This window comes from Carassius gibelio, chromosome B6 (genome assembly GCF_023724105.1).
Source record: "Carassius gibelio isolate Cgi1373 ecotype wild population from Czech Republic chromosome B6, carGib1.2-hapl.c, whole genome shotgun sequence".
NCBI classification, from domain to species: domain Eukaryota; kingdom Metazoa; phylum Chordata; class Actinopteri; order Cypriniformes; family Cyprinidae; genus Carassius; species Carassius gibelio.
Genome location: NC_068401.1, coordinates 12,054,828 through 12,067,012, shown reverse-complemented (window position 1 = coordinate 12,067,012; position 12,185 = coordinate 12,054,828). Strand labels below are relative to the sequence as shown.

General features: G+C 34.4%; 1 protein-coding gene across 1 annotated transcript; it reads left to right on the top strand.

Moving 5' to 3' along the window:
* The first annotated feature begins 746 nt into the window (after positions 1-746).
* Positions 747-11,392, top strand: LOC127960207 (protein O-linked-mannose beta-1,2-N-acetylglucosaminyltransferase 1). Its single transcript, XM_052559805.1, has 22 exons — positions 747-880; positions 1,241-1,421; positions 2,288-2,390; positions 2,559-2,674; positions 2,765-2,830; positions 2,962-3,075; positions 3,166-3,283; positions 3,607-3,705; positions 3,799-3,926; positions 5,496-5,566; positions 6,248-6,323; positions 6,436-6,519; positions 6,661-6,702; positions 6,803-6,861; positions 7,349-7,421; positions 7,637-7,765; positions 8,494-8,619; positions 8,816-8,880; positions 8,973-9,017; positions 9,125-9,260; positions 9,605-9,714; positions 9,977-11,392. Exons 2-22 carry the CDS (start codon positions 1,302-1,304, stop codon positions 10,056-10,058), a joined length of 1,962 nt encoding a protein of 653 aa, XP_052415765.1. The 5' UTR covers positions 747-880; positions 1,241-1,301; the 3' UTR covers positions 10,059-11,392.
* The last annotated feature ends 793 nt before the right edge of the window (positions 11,393-12,185 follow it).

Below are 12,185 nucleotides of genomic sequence, written 5' to 3'. Positions count from 1 at the left end.
AAAGCACTATATAAATGTAAGGAAATATTATTATGATGATAAATTTGTTCACACACAGTTTGTAAGCTGATAATTGGGGTTTCATCTATGCACAAGTAACCAATAAAATAAGTCTGTAGTGGAAACAGAAATGCATCCTTATCTGTTTAATCCTAATCTGTTTAATAGCCTACCTAAAGAGTTAAAAGAAGAAAACAATGTCCTGCTGACCTTTTGTGACAAACTCTTACAGCATATTGTTTCTACAGCATATCCTTTTGTTAGATATAATCAAATAATTAATCATTTAATTTCAACACCACAAATCTATATGAGCAAATCAACCTCTAGCCTGTGTGTCTTGAAACACTATTAGTTAATTTTTTTCTTTTGCGTAGCAAGTTTGTTTAGAGTTTTGTCATTTAAGCTATTAAATAATTCAATAATCTTAAAGTTACATAGTTCTCAAAAGTGTCTCGTGTTTCATGTTTACATCTAAAAGTTTAGTAGGCATGTAGGCCTTCTTGTAGTTTTGTGGTGGATATGTGGATATTAATTGTAATTTTTAACACTATACTTATTTTATTATTATTATTATTATTATTATTATTATTATTATTATTATTATTATTATTATTATTATTATTATTTTAAAGTAGTTATTTTTAAGTAGCTAAGTTTTGGCAGGAATGCTATTTCATTCACTATTTCCCAACAAAAAAAAATAAGGGGCTTTTATTTTGAAAAACGAACGTTGTGGCGTCATCCTGTAATCTGGCTTCACAATACTCATTACCTGCATATGGCCAGAAACGTTACTAGACCTGACCTAAACTACATTACAGTTATATTTTCTGGCGAGGTGGGACGTCGTTTCCGTGCAACATAAAATGCTGCTGAGGTAAACAGTCACTAGCATTTATTCTGTGCATCCTTACAGTCGACAGAAATGTTTGTGTCAAAAGAAATTGCCTTTAAAAGGAATTTCAGCTGTTGTGCTCAGATAGCTAACGTTACCTCACCATCTGTTCGCAGTAGTCACTATTAATAATGAGTTATTAATATCATTAGCTTGTGCATATGCATGAAATGTTATCGTTGCAGTTAAAATGCGTTGTTTTAGTAATTGTACATAAAGCATTTGCAGTAATCTATGTTAAAAGTTAGGGTTAGGGTAATGCCATCTGCATTGTATTTAACGTTGCACGAAGGTTTGAAATGAAGTATGTACGTCTTTTGTTGTTGTTGTTGTGATGTGTAGATGAAGAAGACGTGATCGCAGGCAGGTGTTGTGATCAGGAGCAGCGGGCAGGACTGCAGGTATGGACACCTGGACACCCAACCCGAGAGCCAAACCCTTCATCCCCCGCCAGCAGCGCAGTCTCTACCTCACCTGGAAATACAGACTCACCAACAAACGAGCAGTGCGACGAATCTGCCAGGTCAGCACATGGCGCTTAATCAGATTATCTTTCAACACTTATAATGGGGGGTTTAGTTTTCTTTCCTTGTGACTATACAAACTAAAGTTTACTTATTTGATGTATCTATTAGTGGACATGCATACAGACATTATTTATTAATTTATTTATAACTGTATTTTTTCCAAATAAACATAATTGATTTTGCATTTATCATTGTTTTTGTTTTGTTTTTGCAAAATAGGGTGTGTATTCGCTTATTACTACTATAATGCTACTCTATGCTTATCATAGAATGATCCATTTAAAAGTAAATAAAAATAAAATAAAATACATCACTAACTCATAACAACACAACTGTTGATCCATGGCTTTGCCACAACATCGGAATTGCTGACAACATCATAATGTTAGATGTGAAAATTAATACAAGCATTTCACTTTTCAGATAGTCACTAGTTACATTGGCACAACAAAAGTTTGGTTGTCAGTTTATGTTGTAGTGATGTTACTGTTAGCTGAGCAGAAATTAGTAAAATTGATTTGGCAAATTAAAATGAAATCAATATTTCTAGCTTAGGTAACTAATTAAAAAAGCTAATTTGTGACACTGACAATGTAATTCTTGCAAAAAAGGTCAGATGTCCTTGATTCTGGTGAAGCAACAGATAATCAGTGGAAGATCTCAAATCATCAGAATGGATTTTTGTAATGTTCATGCAGCTTGAAATTTATACATTTTTTAGTTCAACTTGCACACAACTTGTAATGCTGCTAGAAATGTTGGGTCATGTTGTAGTATCTATAACAGTCTATATTTAAATGCAATAGCATTCTCTAAAATGTTCCCATTAAGATCGTGTGTGTGTGTGTATGTGTGTTTGCAGGCCAGTGCTGTCCTGTTTCTACTGATCACAGTGATTGTGAATATCAAACTCATTCTAGACACAAGGAGAGTTGCCAGTGAGGATGATGCAGCTCAAGAGTATGGTAATGTCGATTATTTGCCTTTGTGGACATTGTTTTATGATGCCTTGACATGTTAGAGATTTAAAATATTATAATGAATGGAATTGTAAGGACAGTAAAATCATTGTGCTTTTTTGTGTCAGTTTTGAATTACCAATTTATTTTTGCCATCTTTAAACATTGTCTCAGATGATGCCCTGCCTAACATGGAAACCCCGCGCAGACCAGCGAGTGGGAGGAAGGTTCTGGATATTGAGGTGTACTCTAGTCGATCCAAGGTTTATGTAGCAGTGGATGGCACCACTGTAAGTGATTCTTAGCCTGTTTTATATGACAAGACCAGATATTACCAGATAACACCGTCAACAACATGTATAATTGATGTATATTTGCAGGTTCTGGAAGATGAGATGAGGGAGCAGGGCCGAGGTGTACATGTTATAGTTCTAAATCAGGCAACTGTAAGAGCACACATTCACTTCTCATGACAAACTGTATTTTCTTTTATCATCATTACTTGCATATCTTCTGAAGTCGTCAAGATTATTTATACATTTGTATGATAGCATTTTGCTGCATCGTCTTCCTTCAGGGTCACGTCATGGCCAAAAGAGTGTTCGATACTTATTCTCCCCATGAGGATGAAGCCATGATCCTCTTCCTCAACATGGTCACACGTGGCAGAATCCTCATCTTCACTATTAAGGTTAAAAAATAATGCCTCTCCCATCCACTTTCATGGTTTCAGATTTGTGTTTTCTGTGTCTGTAAGTGCATTTCTTAATGGCCTCTTCAGGATGAGGGGACTTTCCACTTGAAGGATGCAGCGAAGAATCTTCTGAAAGGTTTGGGGAGTCAGGTAGCTGTCACCTTAGGCTGGAGGGATATGTGGACTCTGGTTGTAAAGAAGGGAGGTAAGGCTAATGCCTTTTAGCTTTTTAATCATGTATTATACCATTGTTCACAAGTTGGGAACAAAACATAATATTGTGGAATGTTCTAACAATTTAAGGTCACTGTTTCATGTTATAATATATTTTAAAATGTATTTTCTTAATGTATTCTGGTGATAGTGACACTGAATGTCCATTAGCTATCATTCCAGTCCTCAGTGTCACATGATCCTTCACAAAACATTCTAATGTACTGTAATAAATTACATTTCTTAATATATTAAAATGGAAAACCCCTCTATTTCCACTGGGAGGTGATATTAATGTACGATTTATTTTCTCAGGTCAAGTGTATGGGGAGAAGCACTCCAAGTCTCCTGCTCTGTCCACATGGGGCGATCCTGTGCTGCTGAAGACTGAGGTCCAGCTGACAGCTTCTGAAGGTATGTCTGCCTCTGTTATTATGAGTGTAGAGTTGATTTGTTCTAGTTATGGATCATGTTGAAGCTGTCTGTTGACGTTGAGACTCATTTCAGAGGCAGAGTGCCATTGGGCTGACACTGAGCTGAACCGCCGGAGAAAACTCTTCTGCAGTAAAGTGGAGGGATATGGAAGCATTTGTAGTTGCAAGGATCCAGCACCAATAGAGTTTAATCCTGACCTAGTAAGACTTTTTATCTACTACCATTAAAAAAAACTTGTAGTCACTTGCCCTCATGTCATTCCAAACCTATAAGACAAAATTGAGATATTTTTGATGAAATCCGAGAGCTTCCTGACCCTCCATAGACAGCAATGGGACTACCACTGTCAAGTGCATTGTTAAAATAGTCTGTGTGACATCAGTGGTTCATCTGTAATGTTATGAAGCTATGAGAATACTTTTTGTGCACAAACAAAACAAAAATAACTTTATTCAACAATTTCTTCTTGTCTGTGTCAGTCTTCGACATGTGTGGTAGTTGCATTGCTATCTATGGAGGGTCAGAAAGCTCTCGGTTTTCATAAAAAAAATGTCCTAATTTTTGTTCTGAAGATGAATGAAGGTCTTATGGGTTTGGAACATCACGAAGATGAGTAATTAACCCTTAAATGCATGAATTATTGCATATTTGAGTCTTCAGTGACCTAAATATCCAGCACGAATGGATCTCTAACTGCTGCGATAGCAAAAATCTCTCTTGATATGTTAAGAACATTTACAGAAGAATAAAATAAATCATATTTGTTACCGTTTGAAACTAACAGATTAGGGTTTCATTTGAGAAGATGATTTTACCAATCCTGTCATCGTCAGAGCGCACTTCCACAGTACATTCGGCATCTGCCTCATATTCACAATCTCAGCCATATTCTCAAAACTATTGTTTTAAATGACTTCACATTCAATATTTTGATCACTGGCAGCTTATTCACCACAACCAGCATCAAATGACAGTGACATTTATATTTCATTGCAAATAGTAATTGCTCTGCAGTAAAGTCATTCAAACCACTTTTTGCTGATGAGATTTGGTTTTATAACCATGTCAGGTTTTATACCTTGCGGTAATTATGAGTGAAACGTCACGTCATCATTGTGTATCAAACAGTGCCACCTTGTGGAAACACAATGCATTGCACATATTGAGTCATCATATATCTAAATAGTTTATATTGCAGGAAAAAAATACTTACACATTTAAATGCCTCGGATCTCTAGCGAACTTATACACATTTTACAAACAGTTAATCATAAATAGATTGATAGATTGAGGAATATTAAGAAAGTTGATGTCTAACTTAAAAAAAAATGAAGAAGGGAGAGGGTAGAGAATAATGTCCTAGGTCACTAAAGACCCGAGGTATGCATTTAAGGGTCATCTATTGCTTTAAATAGTTTAAAAGGTGACAGTTAAGGCTGTTATATCGTTGGAAAGAAACTTTCTACCAAACCATTCTAAATATTAGCATTTTTTTCATCCGAGTCAACTAAAAAATATATATTTTACTCCCATTCTTTTTTGGTTCCCTGATATGTTTATGGTATCAGGAGCTGGGATAAACTCTACATGTGTTTCTCTGCATTTTCTTTCTTTTTTTTTTAACCATTGTTTATATGGAGAAGTATAAGACTTTGAGTTCTTAGTGCTTGTTATACCCCTCATCCTGAGAAAACTTGATTCTAGACAGTAGAACAAGAGGGTTTGTGTTCAATATCTGTGTTGAGTAAACCTTTTCTTGTCCTGTTTAGCTGCCTAACAACAATGTCTACAACGTCCCAGTAGCAGTTATAGCTGGAAATAGACCGAACTATCTCTATAGGTTAGTAAACGTATTACCACACTACCAAACCACATCATGTATCTGCAGTTCAATGGATTAGTTAAATCTGTGGCTTGTATGTTTTTATATTTTTGTTTCATACATTTTGTAGCCAATCAAGAATTGTTTATAAGAAATAAGTACCGTATTTTTCGGACTATAAGTCGCATCTGAGTATAAGTTGCATCAGTCCAAAAATACGTCATGATGAGGAAAAAAACATATATAAGTCACATTTATTTAGAACCAAGAGAAAACATTACCGTCTCCAGCCGTGAGAGGGCGCTCTATGTTCTCAGTGTGGTCTACAGGAGCACTGAGCAGCATAGAGCGCCCTCTCACGGCTGGAGACGGTAATGTTTTCACTTGGTTAATTTCTCTTAGTTCATTTCTCTTGGTTCATGTCAAATTAAATTTGATAAATAAGTCGCACCTGACTATAAGTCGCAGGACCAGCCAAACTATTAAAAAAAGTGCGAATTATTTTCTGGAAAATACGGTTTTATTCATCAAGGATACATTAAATGGACCAGAAGTGACAGTGAAGAAGACACACATTTCACATACTATTTTTGTTGTCTGTGTTGTTTTGATTTGGCTTCAGTGGAGAAACCTAGAAATCCTGTGTCTTAAAAAAAGCATACCTTGAATACCTGACTGAAGCCATGTTTGTTTCTCCAGAATGCTGCGCTCTCTTCTTTCCTCCCATGGTGTCAATCCACAGATGATCACTGTTTTTATCGATGGCTACTATGAGGTATCGTCTCTTTTTCATTTCGTTCCTCTCCTCTTAAATGCTTTTTTTTTTTTTTTTGGTGAGAGAGAGGATTTATACACATTTACAAATTAACAAAACGTTTTCTGGTTAGGAACCCATGGATGTGGTGGATCTCTTCGGTCTTAAAGGAGTTCAGCATACGCCTATCAGTATTAAGAACGCTAGAGTGTCACAGGTGATATGTTTATGACTTTTGTCTAAAAATTAACAATTAACATGAAAAGGAATGGCGAGTGGTAGATGTTTGCAGTGGTCAAAGCCTGTTTGTGTATGACCATAAGAGGGCACTAATACATTTATGTTCATATTATCTCAGCACTACAAAGCCAGCTTGACTGCAACTTTCAATCTGCATCCAGTGAGTAAATGATGAAATCACCTGCCTTATAGCATATATACAGTTACATTGTAAAACAGTTTGACTTTGAAAAAAAACTAATATGTATATAATGTTTTAGGATGCAGATTTTGCCATTGTCTTGGAGGAAGACCTGGATATTTCCATAGATTTTTTCAGGTATGGATGTAAAATAATTGAATATACTGATATATAAGTTCATATATATATATATATATATATATATATATATATATATATATATATATATATATATATATATATATATGTATATGTATATATATATATATATATATATATATATATATATGTATATGTATATATATGTATATGTATATATATATATATATATATGTGTGTGTGTGTATGTATATGTATATATATATATATATATATATATATATATATATATATATATATATATATATATATATATATATATATGTTGTTATATTACACACATGTCCACTAGATGGTAGCAGACTCCCATATTATTTGTCACAGGCCAGATTAAAAACGTGCAAGTGCAGAATTATTGAGCTCAAATCATGTTAATAGAAAAGATTGAGTAACAACATTTGACTCATTGTCTCTGAAAGTTTTTTTAAATGTGTGATCTATTTCTCATCCAACATTTGTCTCTTAGCTTCCTCAGTCAGACCATCCATTTGTTGCAGGAGGATGACAGTCTGTACTGTATCTCAGCCTGGAATGACCAAGTGAGTGATGGAGAAACAAAGTTTCTTTTCACTTTTCATTACTTGAAAATATGCTATTTTTGTTTTTGTCTTGAGGGTAAATGCTGCCAAATGCTTTTCTGGTATATTTTTCTTCTGCTAAACAATGGTTATTGTACCCTCATCTTAAATTACTGTGAAAGTGTTTAAAGGCCCTCGAGCAGTGCACTTGACCCTGCTGCTGTGCTGTTTTGCAGGGCTATGAGCACACAGCGGAGGACCCGTCTCTGTTGTACAGAGTGGAAAGTATGCCTGGCCTTGGCTGGGTGCTTAAAAAAAGCCTTTACAAAGATGAACTGGAGCCCAAATGGCCAACTCCTGAGAAGGTGATGCAGCTAATGCCTCCATTTAGCCGAGAATTTGTCTTAATAGGAGAAGTTTATGTATTTACAGTTTACATGCGATACCTCTCAAAAGCTGTGTCTTAATTTGGCACAATTTTCCGCTCAATTTGCTTGCACGAAAGCTTCTTAAAGTGATTAATTCTCCTCTCACCATTGGGAAGTGCTGTTCTCACTATGGATTTTAGTATTTTGTTCTCTCATTTGAATAATATATCTAACCTTCGAAGAGTCAGTTTGTTGAATTTCAAGAGTGTTTGTAGTGTATATAGTAAGTATCAGAAATTATATTTAAATAAGTGCATATAATGCCTTAGTTTTGAAACTTGGAGATTAAAAAATAAAGTTGAATGAAATAGTAAAAATAGTCAAATAAAAAGAAAGTAATATTATGAAATAATATTAATAATATTAACTATTCTAATATATTTTAAAATGTAATTAATTCCTTTGGTGAAAACTTAATTATCACATGATCTTTCAGAAATCATTCTGATGTTGAAAACAGTTTTACTGGGGAATCTATACTTTTTGTTCCAAAAAAAAAAAAAAAAATTTGAAATGAAAATCTGTTTTAACATTTATCATTTTAGTTCAGTTAAATGCTTCCAAACAAACCTTACTGACCCCAAATGTTTGAATGGTAGTGTATCAGTAACCTATATTGAACCTATCTCCACTCTTTCATCCATTGTACTGTTGCTATCCCTTAGCTATGGGATTGGGACATGTGGATGCGAATGCCGGAACAGAGGAAGGGGAGAGAGTGTGTCATTCCTGATGTCTCCCGCTCTTATCACTTTGGCATCGTTGGGTTAAACATGAATGGATACTTCCATGTAAGTGAGACAGTTATATTTGTCTAATTACATCTATATTTACATTGTTAATGTCAGAGGTTTATCTGTATTCTAATATGGTCTTATTATAATTTTTTAAGTGTATTTTTCAATGGCAAACTGAATCTGGGATGCTATGAATTCAGTGAAGTGGAATGTATATTTTATGCCAAATTTTGTGCATGTTTCTCTATAGGAAGTTTACTTTAAAAAGCACAAGTTCAACACTATTCCGAATGTTCAGATGAAAAATGTAGATAGGTATGTATAGTTCCATAATAGCTTTTATATTAGCTTAATTTGTATCATTTTTTAGACATTCAGATCTTTGTTATTTTCCTCTATGTTGCCAGCTTGAAGAAAGATGCATATGAGATTGAAATCCAAAACCTACTACGGTAATTGTATCTGAAGATCATACTCCTCTGTTGCATAGTTAATGTAACACCTTAAAATAATTTAATTATCATTACAACAGCTGCAGTAATCATTTGTGTGTCCGCAGTGAGGCTGAGGTTCTGGACCACAGTAAAAACCCATGTGAAGACTCCTTTATCCCAGACACTGAGGGAAAGACCTTTGTAATGTTCATTAAAATGGAGCAAGATACAGATACAAACACCTGGACAGAACTGGCAAAGGTATAGTGTATTTTTAAAGATCCGCAGTTTGAATCTATATGAGAGTTCAATTGGGTATCTCACATAAATGGCTGCATTTCACAGCAGGTTAGCCAGTAGTTACCCTCCATGTTTTGTTACAATGGGTTGCAATGAATCTTAGCAAAGTGGTGAGTTTTATCGCCTGTTTTTATGTGAACTAAAAGTGCAAATGTCTGGCTGTTGTTTGAAGAGCCTGCAAGGGTAGATAACTGGCTTATAAACACTGAGAGAGGAAATATATAGAAAGAAAGAAATCCAATCTGAGGTGAGGATATTAAAACTGTAGTATTGGGTTATTGCCTTATCTTGTTTACTGCTCTCAGTGCCTGCACGTATGGGACCTGGATGTACGAGGTTATCATAAAGGACTCTGGAGGCTCTTCAGAAAGAAGAACCATGTACTAGTAGTGGCTGTTCCAATCTCACCATACTCGTGAGTATATATTATGTGGCTCAGGTTAGTCAGATTACAGTTGTATGCCCCAAACATAATCACAGATTCTCAGCTGGATTTAGTTTGGGGCCTGCTATATGACTTCTTGTTTTTGAGCTTATCTGTTGTTTTTAAGGTGTTATTTTTTTGTCTTTTAATCGCATATATACATTTTATTCCATTTAATTTTTTATTATTATTATTTTTTGTGTGTGTGTGACATTTTGTCCATGACCTTCACTGTATCTTTTTTTCCCTCCAGTGTTAAGAAGCCCAATAACGTCAGTCCCATTCACTTGGAGCCAGCACCTAAAGAGGAGGGACCTCCTGTGGAACAGATTTAGAACAGTTGTAATCCCACCCAAAGGCCCTTTCCTAACCACTAACAGACAAGGCCTATGTCAGGCTGATAATGGGCCTTGTGTTACTCTTCAGGCCGTTGCAAGACAAAGGGGATGATCCTGACTAAACCGTCCTGTGCCGGTAGCCTCTAGGAACTGCAGGATTTTTTAAAAACTAGAACAATATGAGTGTGGATTTCGAAAAAGGGTGTGACGTTCACGTTTTGTTGGTATGTATTTTACAGTTTGAGCTTTTCCTGAGGTCATGAAACTTCATATGTGTTTATGCTGGAAGGTCTGACTTTAGAAAAGAACTGATAGATGTTTTAAAGTATTATTGGTACTGTAATAAACGCCAGTGCTGGTTTGAGTTACTGAATTGTGACAGCAGATAACATCAAACCAGGACACTGCAAAAAAGGGATAAAGAGAATATGGCAGACATAAGAGACTTTTTTTAACACTACTGAGTGCTTTGGGCCGTCCTGCACATGCGTTTTAACTTATGTCTATTTATTTTGTCAATATTAAAATAACTAGGTTTATTTTTACTTCATGGATTGACTTTTACACAAGAAAAAATGCATTAAGAAACAAAAGGCTTAAATTTGTTTACAAATTAAACTATACAGACGTATATATTTTTAGAATGAAATATTATCATATTTTTTAGTATTTTTATTGGTTCTTTAGTGGCACAGGCAGGATACCGTAACTACATGTATTGGACTGCACAGGCAAAAAATTAGTTTTAAACATGACGTGATTTTTTTTTTTTTTTATTTTTATTTTATTTTTATGTTGTGCTTTGATGGCCCTCCAGCAACAGCTTTAAGAATCTTCTTTCCCAGAGAACGACAGGTGATGCTGCTTAGGTGAGATCTATGTGTTCACACAGCCACTAAAGAGCCTTATAAGAGTAGAATGGAGGATTAACGCTGGAAATCAATGCCGTCTCAGCTGAATCGTGGATCTGCCTTGTGTTAACGTGAGTTACTGTGTGTGAAGATACTGGTGAAAAATTGATTTCTCACGCAATAATGGCCAAATCATTTCATGGAGGAGATTTCAGAGTCGATTGTTGTGGGTTCCAGGGTTTCACTGATCAGTACTGATATTGCTAGACATTTGATTTGTGCTGCCACTAAACATTTTCATAGTATCTGGAACATGTGCAATACCATAAAAGAAATGTTTCTCAACTCAACATATTATTTTGTACTCAAGTTTGCAGAGATTGTGTCTGATATGTTAACCAGATTCTTCAGAAGTTTTGTATATCTAAGTAGTAGTTAAAAATAATTTGTTTTCTTATATAAAATAAAACCGTTTTCTTACTTTGTTTTCCCTCTGTCCTTTTTGTTTTTGTTTCCATGGTTGTTGTTTTTTAAATATGTATTTGCAATCAGACAGTTATGTTTTCAGTATGCTGCACAGTAGGCTACACTCTTTTATATATATATATATATATATATATATATATATATATATATATATATATATATATATATATATATATATATATATATATATATATATATATATATATTTATTTATTTATCTAGAAATCTATTGGAAAGGATATTTAATAATTGTATGTTTAATTGTAATGTTGCCTTAAAATGGCTTTAAAGCAATGGTTCAACTTTTAAGGCCCCATATAAGCTTAAGTTTTTACAATTAATTTCTAAAAATGAAAGCAATATATATAGTGTACACTTTTTAAAAGTTGAATTTTACTTCGAATTCTATTTGTGCATTTTTGGAGATTATATATTTTTCATTAGAATATGAAATCTTTTTTATTATTATTGCTATTATTTCCTATTCGATAAGCAGACAGCACAGCAGGCAAATTATGTGGAAAATTGAAGCAGCCACAAAGGAAATGGTGGGACTATTGAAATCAATGCAAATTTAGTGTGGCTGATCCCTTGCGTCAATGATTCTCCTGTGTGTGTCGATGTTGTAGGGGTAATTGCATCATCATGCAGACCGTTTTTGTAGAATGGGATGTAGTGTCTGAATCTTCGAGTGAAAGTCAAAAACTCTATTCTGATTTCTGTGTAATAGTCTATACATCTATAATCATTATTATTCATTATGAACTGTACTACTGTCAGTGGGGTA